The sequence below is a fragment of the Denticeps clupeoides genome, chromosome 5 (assembly GCF_900700375.1).
Source record: "Denticeps clupeoides chromosome 5, fDenClu1.1, whole genome shotgun sequence".
Classification (NCBI taxonomy): Eukaryota; Metazoa; Chordata; class Actinopteri; order Clupeiformes; family Denticipitidae; genus Denticeps; species Denticeps clupeoides.
The window spans coordinates 276,652-295,623 of record NC_041711.1 but is presented as its reverse complement, the minus strand read 5'-3'; the positions used below and the strand labels follow the sequence as shown (position 1 = coordinate 295,623).

The window sequence follows — 18,972 nt, the reverse complement described above, 5'->3', positions numbered from 1 at the left end:
ATCGAAAGACTGGGACTGCGGGACTCACGTAGCTCACTATTTTATTCCATTTAAATGTATAAGAGGACATTTTTATACAGCTGAAATGTTCACAGTCTGCAATTCATTTCGCCAAAAGCAACTGTGGACAAATTCAAATTAGGACACGAGGCCACGTGGTATAAAAAGTGCCATTTTGTACAGAATAAAGAGCTGAATGTGATTTAACTGAAGCACTTCAGCAGGAAGTGGCTCATGTGGGTGTAGACATGATGGTTGGCTGAGCCGCCCAGGCCGTGGTCTTTGTCGGTGTACCACTGAAACAGGACAGAGGAGGACAGGACAGGACAGGGCGTCATTACCAGTTTAAAAAAAACAGACGAGGGTCTCTCATCTCCTCTTACCATGGACTCGAAGTCAACCTGTTCCTCAACCAGAGCTCTGGAGATCTGCGCCGCCTGCTGGAAATGGACGTTGTCTGAAAGAGCAGATCTGGCGTTAGTCCCCCGGTGGTCTCCGCAACGACCATTACTTGTTTGCTCTCGGCCTTGTTGCCCAATTAGGGCTACTTAAGCAAAAAGCAGCTAATTTGTTGACTGAAGAGTGGACTCTTCCAGACATTGCGTTGTAGTCAGGTGGACGTGGCCGTCTTTACCATCTGCTGTTCCGTGGACCAGCAGGTACTGCACGGACGAGAAATTCTTTGCTCTTCCTGTTACGGTTGAGTTCTGACGTGGAGAAAAGTGGGAATATTTCCAGAATGAGAATCAGGATCAGAACAACCAACCGATCGATCGATCGATCGATCACCTACGTCGTAGGATCCTCGGTTCTCGAATGGCTGTCGCATGTAGCGCTCGGTGTAGATGGAGTCTGACGGGGGAAGCAGAGGCTCAGTATGGCGGATCTAGAACACAGAACGCGTTCCCAGAGGTGCCGGAGTTACTCTACATACCATAATACTCCCATTTTGAGACCGGGGCAACGGCCATTCCGCATTTAAACACGCCGCTCCCGGCGCCCAGAGCCATGGAAGTGACGTAGCCGCCGTAGGACTGTAAATGACGTGCATTATTACTGGATCCTCCTCTGATCAGCACCAGGCTGGCTGGCCACTACTCACCCAGCCCCAAATGGCGATCCTCTCTTTGTCGATGTAGCCCAGATCGATGAACTTTCTGCGCGGAAATGCACCGTTTTTTACACACAGAAGACCGCAGTGCAGCACATCCAACCGTAGAGGGCACCAGTGCGGCAGTGAAGATGATTTGGCCCACCCATCATCACGGTAGCGCCGGTTTTCATGCCTTTGTGCCAGTCAGGGTCTCACCTGGCTGCTGTTATCTGATCTTCCACCTCATAGGTTCCCAGGCGTTGGTAGATTGAGTGCATTATCTGGTCGCCCTGGTAACCACTTCCCCGGCCATCGAAGCTGGCAACGACGACCTTCTCCGTGCTGGACAAGTAAGAGGCCCAGTTCACCCTGAAGCGAAAGTCCGACTTCTGGCTGCAAGGCCCAGCGTAGCTGAGAAAAAATGATTCTCATATTAATCTAGCAAATATCTCTATTTATGAACATTTCATTTTACAGGTTTCTGCTGGTAGCTTACACATCAATAAGAAGAGGGTATTTTCTGGACTTGTCGAACTCAGGGGGCAACGTCAGCTGGTACCAGAGGTCTGAAATAGACCCACAGAACCAATAAAGAATCATTTCTACCTGGCCTACAGAGTACATGGGTAACGGTGACTTTTTACTTATTGCTGATTAATAAACGTGATTCTGATTTGGATTTACAGCTCAGGGACGGTCAAATGGTAAGTAGTATTTTTGGCTCCTCGTCTCGTTGGTAAGCAAAATATCACCAGAACTGACCTTGCTTCAGTGGACACCAGTCATCTCACCAAACTTCTACTGTCCAGCCAGAACGAGCCTTCGGGGGACATCCCCTGGGCAAATCGCCTACCCTGGCATGTTAGATCAGCTTAAACTATGAAATTCTATAACTTGACTAAGGTCTAGTCGGGGAGAGGTGTATGGGGACTTGAAATCCACTTCTGGGTGTAAAGGATGCTGGGAAATTGTAACCTGTCTGACTGCACTGTGCCCACTCTGATATTTGGTGTAGGGTTTACTGTGTTAAGACATTTTGGACAAAGTCAACCTCAGACAAGTCCTGCTGAACTTTACTTCACTGCATGTTGTACTTGTAGAACTGTGTATGTGATAAATACAGAAATCTTATAGGATGAGTTTGGTATGGAAGTACTTGACTGCACTGTCACTTGTCATCCTGCACGGTCACTTTTTACTGTCCTGCAAGAGACTCGGGACAATTCACACGCGCACAACACGATTCAGGAACAGTTATTCAACACACAGGAACTGTGGCTCTTAACATTATGCACTGTCACTTTAAATCATGCACATTCACTTTATGCAACTTAGCCTTCTGCACTTTATGCAACTTATTTATTGCTGCTGCACTTTGTCTTCTATGTCTTCTATGTATCGTGTCCCATGTTCTGTCTACGTGGGAGGGGTTTTCAAGTAAGAATTTCACGGTGCTCTGTACGCTGTACTTTGTACATATGACAATAAACCTCAACCTTAGAATGAATGAGCACAACATTTCCACAGAAAGACTCCAAAATGTCCAAGTCGGTGTATTTGAAGGCTGTTGGTGTCGTTTTCAGGCATATAGTGTATGTATATATATTTATTTCAGATATCTAGAAACAGGTCCATAAAGCATGATGTCTGACCGTACGAGTCGATCTTAAATGAGCCGTGAACGACTGCAGGCATGGCCATCCCTTCCAGAATGCTGCCCAATTCCTTATTGTCTTCAAGAACCCTAATCACTAAACAAGAGATAATATTTGATAAATATAAAACATATAAAATTCATTCAATATTACTCCTGTTTGTATGGTACAAAATAATATTATTATTGGTCCTACCTGAACCACTATTGGTATTGTTCATGAGAGCGTACACTGGAATCCCAGGGCCTAAACACACACACACACACACACACACACACTCAAAACCAGGACCAGAATAAACTGACCCGATCACTCGAGCCGGTTCTGTTTGGACCAGGACCAGAATAAACTGATTTGAACACTCGAGGTGGTTCGGTTTGGACCAGGACCAGAATAAACTGACCTGAACACTCGAGATAATTCGGTTTGGACCAGAATAACCTGACCCGAACACTCGAGATAGTTGGGTTTGGACCAGGACCAGAATAAACTGACCCGAACACTCGAGATAGTTGGGTTTGGACCAGGACCAGAATAAACTGACCCGAACACTCGAGATAGTTCGGTTTGGACCAGGACCAGAATAAACTGATTTGAACACTCGAGGTGGTTCGGTTTGGACCAGATTAAACTGATCTGAACACTCGAGATAGTTCGGTTTGGACCAGGACCAGAATAAACTGACCTGAACAGTCGAGATAGTTTGGTTTGAACCAGAATAACCTGACCCGAACACTCAAGATAGTTGGGTTTGGACCAGGACCAGAATAAACTGACCCGATCACTCGAGCCGGTTCTCTTTGGACCAGGACCAGAATAAACTGATTTGAACACTCGAGGTGGTTCGGTTTGGACCAGATTAAACTGATCTGAACACTCGAGATAGTTCGGTTTGGACAAGAATAACCTGACCCGAACACTCGAGATAGTTGGGTTTGGACCAGGACCAGAATAAACTGACCTGAACACTCGAGATAGTTCGGTTTGGACCAGGACCAGAAAACCTGACCCGAACACTCGAGATAGTTGGGTTTGGACCAGAATAACCTGACCCGAACACTCGAGATAGTTGGGTTTGGACCAGGACCAGAATAACCTGACCCGAACACTCGAGAAAGTTCGGTTTGGACCAGAATAAACTGGCCCGAACACTCGAGATAGTTTGGTTTGGACCAGGACCAGAATAAACTGACCCGAACAGTCGAGATAGTTTGGTTTGGACCAGAATAACCTGACCCGAACACTCGAGATAGTTGGGTTTGGACCAGGACCAGAATAAACTGACCTGAACACTTGAGATAGTTTGGTTTGGACCAGAATAACCTGACCCGAACAGTCGAGATAGTTTGGTTTGGACCAGAATAACCTGACCCGAACACTCGAGATAGTTGGGTTTGGACCAGAATAACCTGACCCGAACACTCGAGATAGTTGGGTTTGGACCAGGACCAGAATAAACTGACCTGAACACTCGAGATAGTTGGGTTTGGACCAGAATAACCTGACCCGAACACTCGAGATAGTTGGGTTTGGACCAGGACCAGAATAAACTGACCCGATCACTCGAGCCGGTTCTCTTTGGACCAGGACCAGAATAAACTGATTTGAACACTCGAGGTGGTTCGGTTTGGACCAGATTAAACTGATCTGAACACTCGAGATAGTTCGGTTTGGACAAGAATAACCTGACCCGAACACTCGAGATAGTTGGGTTTGGACCAGGACCAGAATAAACTGACCTGAACACTCGAGATAGTTCGGTTTGGACCAGGACCAGAAAACCTGACCCGAACACTCAAGATAGTTGGGTTTGGACCAGAATAACCTGACCCGAACACTCGAGATAGTTGGGTTTGGACCAGGACCAGAATAACCTGACCCGAACACTCGAGAAAGTTCGGTTTGGACCAGAATAAACTGGCCCGAACACTCGAGATAGTTTGGTTTGGACCAGGACCAGAATAAACTGACCCGAACAGTCGAGATAGTTTGGTTTGGACCAGAATAACCTGACCCGAACACTCGAGATAGTTGGGTTTGGACCAGGACCAGAATAAACTGACCTGAACACTTGAGATAGTTTGGTTTGGACCAGAATAACCTGACCCGAACAGTCGAGATAGTTTGGTTTGGACCAGAATAACCTGACCCGAACACTCGAGATAGTTGGGTTTGGACCAGAATAACCTGACCCGAACACTCGAGATAGTTGGGTTTGGACCAGAATAACCTGACCCGAACACTCGAGATAGTTGGGTTTGGACCAGGACCAGAATAAACTGACCTGAACACTCGAGATAGTTGGGTTTGGACCAGAATAACCTGACCCGAACACTCGAGATAGTTGGGTTTGGACCAGGACCAGAATAAACTGACCTGAACAGTCGAGCCGGTAGTAAGCGGCGTTGTGGCTGAAACTGGCTGAGTTGTATTTGCAGTTTTCAGGACTGAACGTGCAGGTTAAACACTCAGGACTAGATGCTGTAGGGCCACTTGCAACCCTGGGAAAGAGAGTGAGGGAGCGCAAACATCCTGTTTACAGTTGCAAAGCATGCTGGGAAAGAAGGAGATGAAGTACTGGCGGTCATTAACTGGCCCAGTTTCCTGGTGAAGTTTCACACACTGAGGATGCTGGCCATGCTGGTCCTACCTGTAAACGTTCCTCTGTCCAGGATGGTCCTGGTTGCCAACAAAGAATCTACAAACAAACATGCCCAGAAGTTGGATCATTTTCATCTCAATGTGTTTACATCTTGAAAGATATTTTTTGTCGATTTGGCGAATACTAGAAACTTGGTTAAAGGCAAAGAGAAGAATCGTTTCCAGTAACTCACATGGCATCTGTGGTCACTTTCAGAATGCTTATGACCTCCCACATTCCACTTGTAATGGCCGTCGCCGCCCCCTGTGCCAAATAAGGAGACGTTTAAAAGCGTCTTCTGGACGAGGACGGGGACAGCACGTCAGAACTTACTTCACGGATGTGATGGATGTGCTTGTAGCCATTTGTGTCGCTCATTATAATATAAAAACTTTCCCCGTCCGCATGGAAAACCGGGGCCGATGGAGAAAACTGTGGAAAACGGAAGCTTGTAAACTCCAGACGAGGTGAACGTCACGGCGAGAAGAGAAGACGTGTACGTACTCGGTCCACCCAGCCCGTCTTACTGCTCCGCACGTAGGTCTAGAAAGACAGATAGAAACGGCACCTTCAACACACCGTCCCCCAGCAGACCAGGCCGGAGCGTGGAAGCGCGCTCACCGTAGTCTCGGCCCAGGCGGCGCCGTGCAGCTCGTAGACCTGGACCAGGACCAAGTTCTGGGTCCGGTTCTGCCACTGGACCGCTATGCGGGTGTCTGTTGCCCAGGTAACGGTGCTCAGGTAATGCTCGCTGCGCAGACGGGCAGGCGGAGGAATGACGGTCCCGACTGCGAGATGAATGAAGCGCTTCGGCGAGCGAATCGTCACGCTCACCTGTCACGCAGGGCGCGGGGCACCGCCACCTCGGCGACGTTCGTCACGTTTTCCGTGTCCACGACCAGGAGCTTCACGGTGGGGTTCGGGGTTCCGGGCTGGAGGGGGCCATGAGAAATGACCACTAACTCAGTAAAGGGTGGTGGTAGCCTAGCGGGTAACACACTCGCCTATGAACCAGAAGACCCGGGTTCAAACCCCACTTACTACCATCATGTCCCTGAGCAGGACACTTAACCCTGAGTGTCTCCAGGGGGGACTGTCCCTGTAAATACTGACTGTAAGTCTGGATAAGGGCGTCTGGTAAATGCTGTAAATGTAAAACGTTACTATCCTGGCGACTGCTCGGTCAGGAGGTCCTACCTTAGGGTACGGAATGGTAACTGTGTGCGGGTACTGGCCCGTCCCGTACCAGGAATACTCGATGTCGTGCACATTCGTTTCATTGAACCGGGCGAAGGCCACGTGCTTCCCCCCAGGAGACCACCACAGGGCCTGGTTGGAGGAGAACATTTCCTCTGCACAGCAAGAGCCACAATGTTAGTAAAGAAATGGGCCAATGGTTCCATGAGCTTCTGATCACGTACCTTCATAGACCCAGTCGGGAACGCCATTGAGGAGGCTGTTCGGCTCCCCATCTGATGTTACCTGCTGGGCTGGTGAAGTGGGGCTTGTCTTCACATAGACATCGTTATTCCAAACAAATGCCTGGTGTGATGATGTCATTATTAATAATTCATCAGACTCTCTTCTCCATCCAGAGGCTGACCATCTACCAAACTGCAATTTTCCAGGAGACTCGCTCTTCATCACTTTTAAACATGTATTCTTCATAAATTCATCTCAAGCGTAATATCTCATTACATTACATTAGCAGAGGTGGACATGAAATGACATGATGGACGGGTGGCGTGAAGCCACCGTGGTGTTCAGCATCCAGCACCAGTTGTGGTGTATTCAGTGGAACAGAGGTTCTGTTTCCAGCATTACTGGTTCCTTCCGGAATGTTCCTGCGGGCGTGGCTCTTTTAAAAAATGCCCATGCATCTGCTCACCAGTTTGTTCCCCGCCGGCGCCCACGCCAGGTACTGGACTTCACCGGGGATGTCTGGCGTAGGAACGTGACTCCTGCAGAGCAAACTCCATCAGGCCGCATCAACGGCGCGGGAAATTCGCGCTTCATCGCCACCTTACCGCTCAGTAATGCTGTAGATGGAGTAGGAGGCCAAGAACGAGTGTCTCCAGACCTGTGTCAATAAAACCAGGAGATCAGCACCCCGGGACCCGCACGGCCCCCCAACTCCTCAGCTCCTCGCTCACCTTGGTGTAGTTGCTAACCAAGCAGGCGTACTGCTGGTCCGCGGAGACCGCGAAGTCGGAGGCCTTCACCTGCTCCTGCGGAGAGAGAGAGGCCCTGAGGGACGCGGCCGCCAGCACGAACAGCCGAACGCACAGAACCAAACCTTACAAAGGCCTCTCTGCTCAAGAACACGGTTCCTTCACTTCCTCCTTCCGCATCATGGCGGTAGACGCTTCCATCTCGGGCCTTGTGGAGGTACTCTCGGTCTGCGGGTCGCACCAGACATGGTAGATCTTCCACATGCCTGGTGACCCGTATATTTCTAAGCGTGTGTGGCGATCACCTGAAATCCAGCGCAGGCTGTAGGATCTGGGCCGAAGGCTGCTGTTGAAGTAGTCCTCCAGGGTGAAGGTCCTCTTGGACTCTGACGCGTTGTCCTCTAAAACAGAAGACAAAAAGAGGTACCCTCCTGGTGCTTCCTCTGGACCTGGACCATCAGATCAGAAGAACGTGGGACCAGCTCGTTCTTACCGTGGAGGTAGAGCGCCGTGGGCACCGCGATGAGAAGCACGACGGCCGCCAGCCCCACGACGCCCAGCGCCGCTTTCCCGACGCGGTTCTGCGGAGCGCAGGGAGCAGCGGCGCGTTACGGCCGGTTCCGAAGCGCCCTGGCCGGGCACCGCGGCTCGGATACTGACCATGGTGGGTCCGTCTCGGTCCGTCCGTCCGGTCCGGCCGCGGATCCGCGTGTGAATGATTCTCTCCGCGGGAGTAACGGAGGAGTAAAGGTCGTCTCACCAGAAAGCAGCCAATAAGAAGCAGGCCCTGCAGAAGACCCAGGTTCAAACCCCACTTACTGCCGAGTGTCTCCAGGGGGGACTGTCCCTGTCACTACTGACTGTAAGTCACTCTGGAGAAGGGCGTAAATGCTGGAAATGCAGCAAACTCTCTGGATCTGATGCACACACTCACACGCACGTTCATTCACGTTTACAGCATTTCTCAATCAGTAGTGACAGGGACAGTCCCCCCCTGGAGACACTCAGGGTTTAGTGTCCTGCTCGGGGACACAATGGTAGTAAGTGGGGTTTGAACCCGGGTCTTCTGGTTCATAGGCGAGTGTGTTACCCGCCAGGCCACTACCACCCATTTCTTTTCATAATTGTCATGGCCTTCATATCAGTGCAGAGAAGGTCCCGCCTCTGGTTCCTGGGCTGGGCCTGGACGTTTTTTGACACTGACCCCATGGAATCGGGGCGGCGATCATTAATAAATGGGCCTTTAACCATTAACCCCTGCTAATTGTCTGTCAGATAACGCGTCATGCTGGACCTTCACCCAGAAGCCATGGTGCCACGTGCTGCTGGGTGTGAAAGGTCCGACCAGGCCGCGTTCCGCTCCCGCTGGCCAGAAGATAACATTTACGGCTGCTATCTGCTGCAGTGGAGGTGGGAAATCATTCATCCATCCCTTTTTATTTTGATGGCTCTGGGAGGATCCTGCAACATCTGCTGAGGTCGATCATTGATGAGCAGATTCAGATAGCGAGATAAAACACTAAAAGCCTGTTAAAAGCTTCTCAAATAGAGCGGCTTTCCACCGAGTGGCGACCGGATTTCCTCCGCAAACAGACGCGCCACCCGATTCTGTGTAATGTGGCGTACCGCGGTGTCAGCGTCCCGTTCACACCTCTTATCTACAGGAAGCGCGTGGCGCTTTTAAAAGCCACTCTGTCACCTCACGATGGCCTCAGCGTGGACATCTTACTACACCCGCCATCTACAGCTTTCCATTCGCTGTTTCTCGTGTACGCAGGGCCACTTCAGAAGTGACGTGATTGTCATTGTGATACACAGCAGCACAGCACACGGTGACACGGTGAAATGTGTCCTCTGTATTTAACCATCACCTTTGGTGAGCAGTGGGCACCATGACAAGCACCCGGGGAGCAGCGGGTGGGGACGGGACCTTCATCAAGGACCTTCATCAAGGGGACCTCAGTGGCACCTTGGTGGGTCCGGATTCGAACCGGCAACCTTCTGATTACGGGGCCACTTCCTTAACCGCTAGGCCACCACTGCCCCATCAGGCCACCACTGGCCCATCAGGCCACCACTGGCCCATCAGTCTGTAATATGAATATTGGGGTGTAAATGTGAACATGCAGACATGTTTCATGATCTGAACTCCAGCTTGGATTTAATAAAACACCACCTCATATCTCCTACTTGACAGTATGAAGAATCGTGGCCCTGTAGCGCCCCCTTCTGGCAAGTCGCATGAGAAGGACTCCAGGTCGTAGGGGAAGGGGGAGGAGCCGGGTAGGGGTCAGGTAGGGGTCAGGTAGGGGTCAGAGTTTTCTTTTAATATACTATCCGAATTGGAACACGTGAAGGAGATGAATAAAGCAGGTGGATTGTGCGAAGTGCATTGTGGGATGTGGGCGGCAGGGGGCGCTGTCCTCCTCCTGTCCGTCCCGTAAACACCTTCACGCCGCGGCGGAGGAGTAAGAGGAGGCCGCTGTAGAGCCGTGTCCTCCCGGGGCTCCGCGGCGGTTCTGATCCGAGCTCCGCCGGAACCGGAACCGGAACCGGACTGACGGACGGACGGACGGGCATGTGGCCGCAGCGGCGGCGGCGAGGATGTAAATAAACGCGGACGAGACGAGCTGCTAGCCGCGTCGGAGCCCCCGGAGCCGCCGGAGCCGCCGGAGCTGCTGCCCGGCTGAGGCGCGCTGGTCCTCGGCGGGCCTGGCGTCCCGCTGGCGGTAAGGAGCGCTGCTTTTATACACGTTCTCAATAATCATAACCAGAAATAATGTGCGCTGCTTTTATACACGTTCTCAATAATCATAACCAGAAATAATGTGCGCTGCTTTTATACACGTTCTCAATAATCATAACCAGAAATAATGTGCGCTGCTTTTATACACGTTCTCAATAATCATAACCAGAAATAATGTGCGCTGCTTTTATACACGTTCTCAATAATCATAACCAGAAATAATGTGCGCTGCTTTTATACACGTTCTCAATAATCATAACCAGAAATAATGTGCGCTGCTTTTATACACGTTCTCAATAATCATAACCAGAAATAATGTGCGCTGCTTTTATACACGTTCTCAATAATCATAACCAGAAATAATGTGCGCTGCTTTTATACACGTTCTCAATAACCAGAAATAATGTGCGCTGCTTTTATACACGTTCTCAATAATCAGAAATAATGTGCGCTGCTTTTATACACGTTCTCAATAACCAGAAATAATGTGCGCTGCTTTTATACACGTTCTCAATAATCATAACCAGAAATAATGTGCGCTGCTTTTATACACGTTCTCAATAATCAGAAATAATGTGCGCTGCTTTTATACACGTTCTCAATAATCATAAATAATGTGCGCTGCTTTTATACACGTTCTCAATAATCATAACCAGAAATAATGTGCGCTGCTTTTATACACGTTCTCAATAACCAGAAATAATGTGCGCTGCTTTTATACACGTTCTCAATAATCAGAAATAATGTGCGCTGCTTTTATACACGTTCTCAATAACCAGAAATAATGTGCGCTGCTTTTATACACGTTCTCAATAATCATAACCAGAAATAATGTGCGCTGCTTTTATACACGTTCTCAATAATCAGAAATAATGTGCGCTGCTTTTATACACGTTCTCAATAATCATAACCAGAAATAATGTGCGCTGCTTTTATACACGTTCTCAATAACCAGAAATAATGTGCGCTGCTTTTATACACGTTCTCAATAACCAGAAATAATGTGCGCTGCTTTTATACACGTTCTCAATAATCATAACCAGAAATAATGTGCGCTGCTTTTATACACGTTCTCAATAACCAGAAATAATGTGCGCTGCTTTTATACACGTTCTCAATAATCATAACCAGAAATAATGTGCGCTGCTTTTATACACGTTCTCAATAATCATAACCAGAAATAATGTGCGCTGCTTTTATACACGTTCTCAATAATCATAACCAGAAATAATGTGCGCTGCTTTTATACACGTTCTCAATAATCATAACCAGAAATAATGTGCGCTGCTTTTATACACGTTCTCAATAATCATAACCAGAAATAATGTGCGCTGCTTTTATACACGTTCTCAATAATCATAACCAGAAATAATGTGCGCTGCTTTTATACACGTTCTCAATAATCATAACCAGAAATAATGTGCGCTGCTTTTATACACGTTCTCAATAACCAGAAATAATGTGCGCTGCTTTTATACACGTTCTCAATAATCAGAAATAATGTGCGCTGCTTTTATACACGTTCTCAATAACCAGAAATAATGTGCGCTGCTTTTATACACGTTCTCAATAATCATAACCAGAAATAATGTGCGCTGCTTTTATACACGTTCTCAATAATCAGAAATAATGTGCGCTGCTTTTATACACGTTCTCAATAATCATAACCAGAAATAATGTGCGCTGCTTTTATACACGTTCTCAATAATCATAACCAGAAATAATGTGCGCTGCTTTTATACACGTTCTCAATAATCATAAATAATGTGCGCTGCTTTTATACACGTTCTCAATAATCATAACCAGAAATAATGTGCGCTGCTTTTATACACGTTCTCAATAACCAGAAATAATGTGCGCTGCTTTTATACACGTTCTCAATAACCAGAAATAATGTGCGCTGCTTTTATACACGTTCTCAATAATCATAACCAGAAATAATGTGCGCTGCTTTTATACACGTTCTCAATAACCAGAAATAATGTGCGCTGCTTTTATACACGTTCTCAATAATCATAACCAGAAATAATGTGCGCTGCTTTTATACACGTTCTCAATAACCAGAAATAATGTGCGCTGCTTTTATACACGTTCTCAATAATCATAACCAGAAATAATGTGCGCTGCTTTTATACACGTTCTCAATAATCATAACCAGAAATAATGTGTGCTGCTTTTATACACGTTCTCAATAACCAGAAATAATGTGCGCTGCTTTTATACACGTTCTCAATAATCATAACCAGAAATAATGTGCGCGGCTTTTATACACGTTCTCAATAATCATAACCAGAAATAATGTGCGCGGCTTTTATACACGTTCTCAATAATAAAAATAATAATAATCATGAATAATGAACCCGGGCGGGATTTAAATGAACGTGGCTACAGGTTCTCGGCGCATGATGGTGCGGGTCAAGTTCAAGAGTGGACCTGAAGAAGAGGAGGAGGAAGATGCGACCGTAAAAAAAAAAAAAAAACGATTTGTCTGAATCGAAGGATATTAGGATCCGTGTCAAATCCACGCGGAGGTCTCATCATCATCATCATCATCATCATCATGATTTCTTGCTCTCTGAGATCTTAGTATCTGAATACGTGTGGCTTCAGAGCCACATGGCCAGCGTAGTACAGTAGATATGATAATAATAATTCTCCGAATATGATACGGACCGACCATCTTGAAGGGCTTCAGTTGACTCGGTTTCAACCTGGAACAAAGCGACCTGACGATCCGCGTCTCCATCCTCACACCAGACAAAAGAAAATTACCTACAAGGGGCGGCCGTTCAGGCCTTCACGCTCACTTGGGGCTAATAAGCGTATGAAGTTTCTGGTAAGAGCGAGAGGAGGAGGAGGAGGAGGAGAGGCTCTCTGAACACCCTGTAATTCAAGAGATGACTGAGGATGGAGAATAAAGCAGCTCGCTCCACCATCTGGAAGCCTGGCGGTCACGTTGGCAGAAGCTCACCTAGAAGTTCCACCTAGAACGAAACAACGTGTCTCCGGAACCTACATGGAACATTTAAACAACGTTACATACTGACACAAACCGGCTACATGAACGTGCAAGAACAATGTTCTGGATGGTCTGTACGGGTTCCATTGGGGATCATGGGTTCTTGAACATGACCTAATGCTTGATGAGTCGTGGCCAAGCTGGTCTCCTTCCAGCCATGGAGTCGGGGAGGTTTAGAGGGCGTGTCCCCCTCCAGCCGTGGAGTCGGGGAGGTTTAGAGGACGTGTCTCCTTCCAGTCGGGGAGGTTTAGAGGGCGTGTCTCCTTCCAGTCGGGGAGGTTTTGAGGGCGTGTCTCCTTCCAGTCGGGGAGGTTTTGAGGGCGTGTCTCCTTCCAGTCGGGGAGGTTTAGAGGGCGTGTCTCCTTCCAGTCGGGGAGGTTTAGAGGGCGTGTCTCCTTCCAGTCGGGGAGGTTTTGAGGGCGTGTCTCCTTCCAGTCGGGGAGGTTTAGAGGGCGTGTCTCCTTCCAGTCGGGGAGGTTTAGAGGGCGTGTCTCCTTCCAGTCGGGGAGGTTTAGAGGGCGTGTCTCCTTCCAGTCGGGGAGGTTTTGAGGGCGTGTCTCCTTCCAGTCGGGGAGGTTTAGAGGGCGTGTCTCCTTCCAGTCGGGGAGGTTTGAGGGCGTGTCTCCTTCCAGTCGGGGACGTTTTGAGGGCGTGTCTCCTTCCAGTCGGGGACGTTTTGAGGGCGTGTCTCCTTCCAGTCGGGGAGGTTTTGAGGGCGTGTCTCCTTCCAGTCGGGGAGGTTTTGAGGGCGTGTCTCCTTCCAGTCGGGGAGGTTTTGAGGGCGTGTCTCCTTCCAGTCGGGGAGGTTTAGAGGGCGTGTCTCCTTCCAGCCGTGGAGTTGGGGACGTTTAGAGGGCGTGTCTCCTTCCAGTTGTGGAGTCGGGGAGGTTTTGAGGGCGTGTCTCCATCCAGTCGGGGAGTCGGGGAGGTTTGGAGGGCGTGTCTCCATCCAGTCGGGGAGTCGGGGAGGTTTGGAGGGCGTGTCTCCATCCAGTCGGGGAGTCGGGGAGGTTTGGAGGGCGTGTCTCCATCCAGTCGGGGAGTCGGGGATGTTTTGAGGGCGTGTCTCCATCCAGTCGGGGAGGTTTTGAGGGCGTGTCTCCTTCCAGTCGGGGAGGTTTTGAGGGCGTGGTGCTTCTGGTGAAGTCCCTTTAATATGGGGCCGATTTGTTTATTTGAGACATAACGTTCCTTCAAACGTAACTATAAGAAAGGTGGAGCCTGAGGAAATGACGGCAACATGAACATTCCTGCAGGAAGTCGGGTCACCGTCCTGTCTGTGAGGAGAAGGTCCTGCATCTGGGGTTCACGCCGTCATCAGCGAGGGCTGCAGAACCGTGGAACGTATCAGAGGAAGGTTGTGGGAGTCTGTGGTCCAGAAATAGCCTGTGGCCGAGGTGGGAACAATGACGGGGACTCCAGCACTTCCTGCCACCGCATGAACTCTGACCGTTCTTCACGTCCGTCAACCTGCTCCACATCTCCATGTGGGTTCCTCGGTGGCGCAGAGCTTATTTACTGGATCCGGTACGCTCCTCTTCTCCAGTTTCTGGTAGAGAGGGCTCCACGTGTCTAATTCAGATGATGCGGTGATACGTTCTGGAACGTGCAGATGTTCCGCGTAGGACCAGGTTCTGTTTCGTTTCACGATGTACCGTCTAACGTGTAAATGGCTGAAATACAACTTCAACTTCAGAGCGGTGAAGGAAGCGGCCCCGTAATCGAATCCCGAGCCGCCAAGGTGCCACTGAGGTCCCCTTGATGAAGGTCCCCACACGCTGGACACCTGTCATGTGCTGGTGAAATACCGAGGACCCGTGTCACCCTGGCAGCAGCTGCTTGTGTCGGGTTATTTCCTGCTGTTGTGGTGGTGTGAACTTCCCGATTGGGATGGAGTGGAGATGTTTCTTCTGCCCCGTCCCACGTCCTCAGCGGCCACTTTTTAAATAAACCTGATGGAGCTGGACGATGGAGAACGTCGTGTTATGTAATAACCGTCTCGCTGCTCGCTGCGTCCCAGTATTTTTAGAACGGAGAGACCTGGTTGCAGTTCAGCTCCGTTCCTCTGGTGCTGAGATGTTGGGGTTTACGGAAGCGAGGTGTGTGTGTGTGTGTGTGTGTGTGTGCCGTTTTATAAAGGTCCATTTGGAAGGTTAGTCCTGGTTTTGCTGCATGTAGACCAGTGTGGAGAACATGATCTCTGGACAACACACACTTTTTAAAAATAGATCTAGATATGGGCCAGCGCGTCAGATGTCTGGCTTCAGCAGGAATAGACGTAGTGGAGACGTGGGTCCTCGAGGGGCCGAGGGGACTGTAGGCCATCGTTCTTAGAGAACTTGCCGTCTCCTGGGTGTCTGTGGAGGGAGCAGCGTACTTTACTCCAAGTTCAATTCCAATTTCCCCATTCAGTCCAGGACACTCGTGTACGAACCAGAAGACCCAGGTTCAAACCCCACTTACTACCATCGTGTCCCTGAGCAGGACACTTAACCCTGAGTGTCTCCGGGGGGACTGTCCCTGTAACTACTGACTGTAAGTCGCTCTGGATAAGGACGTCTGATGTAATTAATCCGTTTCGGTTGTATTAGACGCCTTCAGAGGTTTGAGATCTTTGGAATTAAATTACGAGAACGTGTCCAAAAAAGAAGAATGCGGAGTTGGGTTTTCGGGGTCTACGTGTGTTGATGCTGGTCTTTTCAGGATGTGTACATGTGTAGTGTGGTGGTCTCGTTCCGTAATTTGCTCTCGGCGCGGTGTCCAGTGTTTGAATTGGAGTACGTGAGCTCCAGAGCTCTGACTCGGCCTTGGTGTGTTCTGGGGGACGTGGGCGTTTGGACGGCTCTGCGCCACAGGAAGACGGTGAAGGAGATTTCTCCTGTGGGTTCCTCGTGCTATCGAGGGTTAAATAGGGAGGTGCACGAGGAATGTGAGGAACGCTGTGGTCACGTGAATCTCCTGGTGAGGATGTGGACTTCCTCTGGAGGCCCGTTTCCTGCGCGTCTGCTGGGTTTTACTGTCCAGACTTCCTGCTCTTACAGGAAATGATGTCAGAGTCCCCAGTAGGAACCAGCCTTTGTTTCATCTTGGAAGTTTGGTTTAATTAATGCAGGTACAAAAACCAACTTCAGAACTTTACTGGGCACGCAGCAGAGCAATACCGGCAGGTATTCTAGAGGAAAGGTGGAGTTCACCGTGGCAAGAGCAAGGAGAGAAGCTGCTGTTGATGGAGGTGTGGACCACTGGCTAGACGGCGGCCTGATGATGAGGCAGGGATATAATGGGGTCCTTTCGTAATAGCAACCATTCTCATTTAATCCCAAGGCCGGGATCAAGGGCCATTCACCTTCTCTCTCTCCCTCTCCTCTCTCCCTCTCTCTCTCCCCGTCTCTGTCCGCCTCTCTCTCTCATCCCTCTCTCCCTCGGGCTCTCTCTCCTCTGTCTGCTCTCCGAAAAGAAATCTGGCTCATCTGACCTCTCTTCTCATCTCTCTCCTCTCTCGTCTCTCTCGCCGCTCTCCATGCTCTCTTCTCTCTTCATCCTCCGGGCCTCTCGTCTCCTCTACTCTCCTGCCTCTCGCTCTCTCCCTCTCTCTTCGATCGTCGCCTGCTCTCGATCCTCTCTCTCTCTCTCTCCCCCCCCCCTTGATAGGTTGAGGTCGGCATTATACGCCTCTGTTGACCAGTAAACTCTGCAAAATATAGAAAATCTGACAAACGACAGAGTTGAAATGTAATGAAAAGTTCCATCTTAAATATGATTTATACGTAGCCTAGTGGGTAACACACTCGCATACGAACCAGAAGACCCGGGTTCAAATCCCACTTACTGACTGGTCGGGGCCGCTTCCTTAACCGCTAGGCCACCGCTGCCCCCAGGTTCCTGTCTCCATGACTAGTTCTGCACACAATACAACCAGTGCTTTACCAAGGCAACGCTCTTCATTTCGGCCAACCCACTAATCATATGTGGGTGGTAGTAGCCTAGTGGGGAACACACCAGAAGACCCAGGTTCGAACCCCACTTACTACCATCGCGTCCCTGAGAAGGACACTTAACCCTGAGTGTCTCCAGGGGGGGGACTGTCCCTGTAAATACTGGATAAGGGCGTCTGGTAAATGCTGTAAATATGATGCGATGTTGGCCAACACGCCAAAAGGCCATAACCGTACGATTAAGCAGTTTCCTCCAGGATAAATCAAGTTCTCTGACTATTTCCCCCCTTTGGAGGCATGGACTCCACTAGACAGTTTTGGAAATTTTGATGAGCTCCTCAAACTCGGTGTTTGAAACCAGCAGTTTGAAGTTCAGTAGCTCCGTCACCGGTTGTCCTTCCCTGGAGTTCTTCTGACAGGTCCTGACCACTGCAGACCAGAAACAACTTGTAGAAGCTGTGATCCACTGTCTCAACATCACTGTTAGGCTCTCGAATCTTCGCTGCTTGTAGGACAGAATGTCCACCTGTCCCTCCTGGAGCCTTGATAAAACCGTATTATTGGTGCCCTGGCGTTGAGGTTGAGGAACATTCCGGCCATGTTTGGTTGTAATGGAATGCTGCATGAACTGTAAGTGTTATTGATGAATTATTAATGGCCTTCTGTAGTGTCCCGTGTTGCTCTGAACCCGGCGGCCTTCTGCACGTCGCTGCTCTCACTGGAAAATGCACAAGGAGGGAGAGGAACGGAGAAGATCACCTTCAGAAGTGGCCCAGAATCGAATAAATCTGATAACCGCTCGGGTTATAACGGTTGAGATTCATCGGATCAAAACAGACCCAAACAGTCATTATTTCATCAGTCGCGAGGTGACGGTTAATTGTCAGGTCGTGTGATGTATGTTGCTGAGCTGTATTTAAACGTTGTAAATATGAAAACGGCACATTTTGAAAGTTAACTGCAGTATGTCAGTTTGGTTTATTTGTGTGCGCTGCGCTCGTAGACGTTAGAAAACGGCGCCCATTTGTTCGATTTCTCCTCGAGAAGCTGCGCAAGCCTCGACAGTTTAAGCAAAGAAGCAGCTTTGGGGGGGCCAGCTTGCAGAAGGTTGAGAACCCCCTGGGTTATAAGACTTACTATTAAAGCCACGTTACTACAGCCCTACAAGCACAGTGCTGGTTATCTGTAGGCCTGGATGAATTGTTGGTGTTAAAATCATGAAGAAACATGGCGGACGACAAGAACACGGCTTGTATTAGGTGCGATGATGGGATGAAATTGTCCTTTATTAGTCCCTTTATAGTGGGAAACTGGCAGGAAGTGGGCCGTATACTTATGCAAACTTGTATGTGAACTTGCGTAAATGAACGTATGTATATAGAGCACGTACTGAGAAATTGGATTGTGTGTGGTCACCTGCATGGATGGCTCATGTCACCTTCTGACTGGTTCTCTGCTTTTTCACGCAACGTACAGGTGCAACAAATAAACCAGACCAAAACAGTCAAGATGTTCTTCACTCATTCTGAATCAAAAGCACATAGTCAGAAGAACGCAGCAAAAGCACAGCGTAAAATCGTTCATTTAGATTCTATCAACTGATGGCTAAAAAAATTGGTTCATTTGCGTATGAGGAGATGTGCAGCTCTATGGGTGGAGTAACTGTGGTCCTGGTGGTCCTGGATCGCCATGGCATTTGGTGTTTTGGAGAG

The 18,972-nt window shown here is 49.1% G+C and overlaps 2 protein-coding genes across 2 annotated transcripts in view; one reads left to right on the top strand and one right to left on the bottom strand.

Annotated features, from left to right (window-relative positions):
• Positions 1–120: 120 nt before the first annotated feature.
• On the bottom strand, positions 121–8,271 carry LOC114790107 (dipeptidyl peptidase 4-like). Its single transcript, XM_028979852.1, has 26 exons — positions 8,221–8,271; positions 8,054–8,141; positions 7,866–7,961; positions 7,691–7,788; positions 7,543–7,617; positions 7,417–7,469; positions 7,278–7,350; positions 6,811–6,931; positions 6,587–6,741; positions 6,224–6,321; positions 6,011–6,140; positions 5,894–5,932; positions 5,723–5,821; positions 5,583–5,653; positions 5,399–5,446; positions 5,125–5,249; positions 2,944–2,994; positions 2,746–2,844; positions 1,590–1,659; positions 1,310–1,504; positions 1,103–1,157; positions 935–1,034; positions 794–852; positions 635–707; positions 384–457; positions 121–296 (listed from the first exon to the last, which is right to left on the bottom strand). Exons 1-26 carry the CDS (start codon positions 8,221–8,223, stop codon positions 204–206), a joined length of 2,241 nt encoding a protein of 746 aa, XP_028835685.1. The 5' UTR covers positions 8,224–8,271; the 3' UTR covers positions 121–203.
• A 1,734-nt stretch (positions 8,272–10,005) lies between these two features.
• Positions 10,006–18,972, top strand: part of LOC114791224 (E3 ubiquitin-protein ligase HECW2-like) — an 88,785-nt gene continuing 79,818 nt past the window's right edge. The window contains exon 1 of the mRNA XM_028981873.1: positions 10,006–10,289. The gene's annotated coding sequence lies outside the window, so the exon portion shown is untranslated. The remainder of the gene's footprint in view (positions 10,290–18,972) is intronic.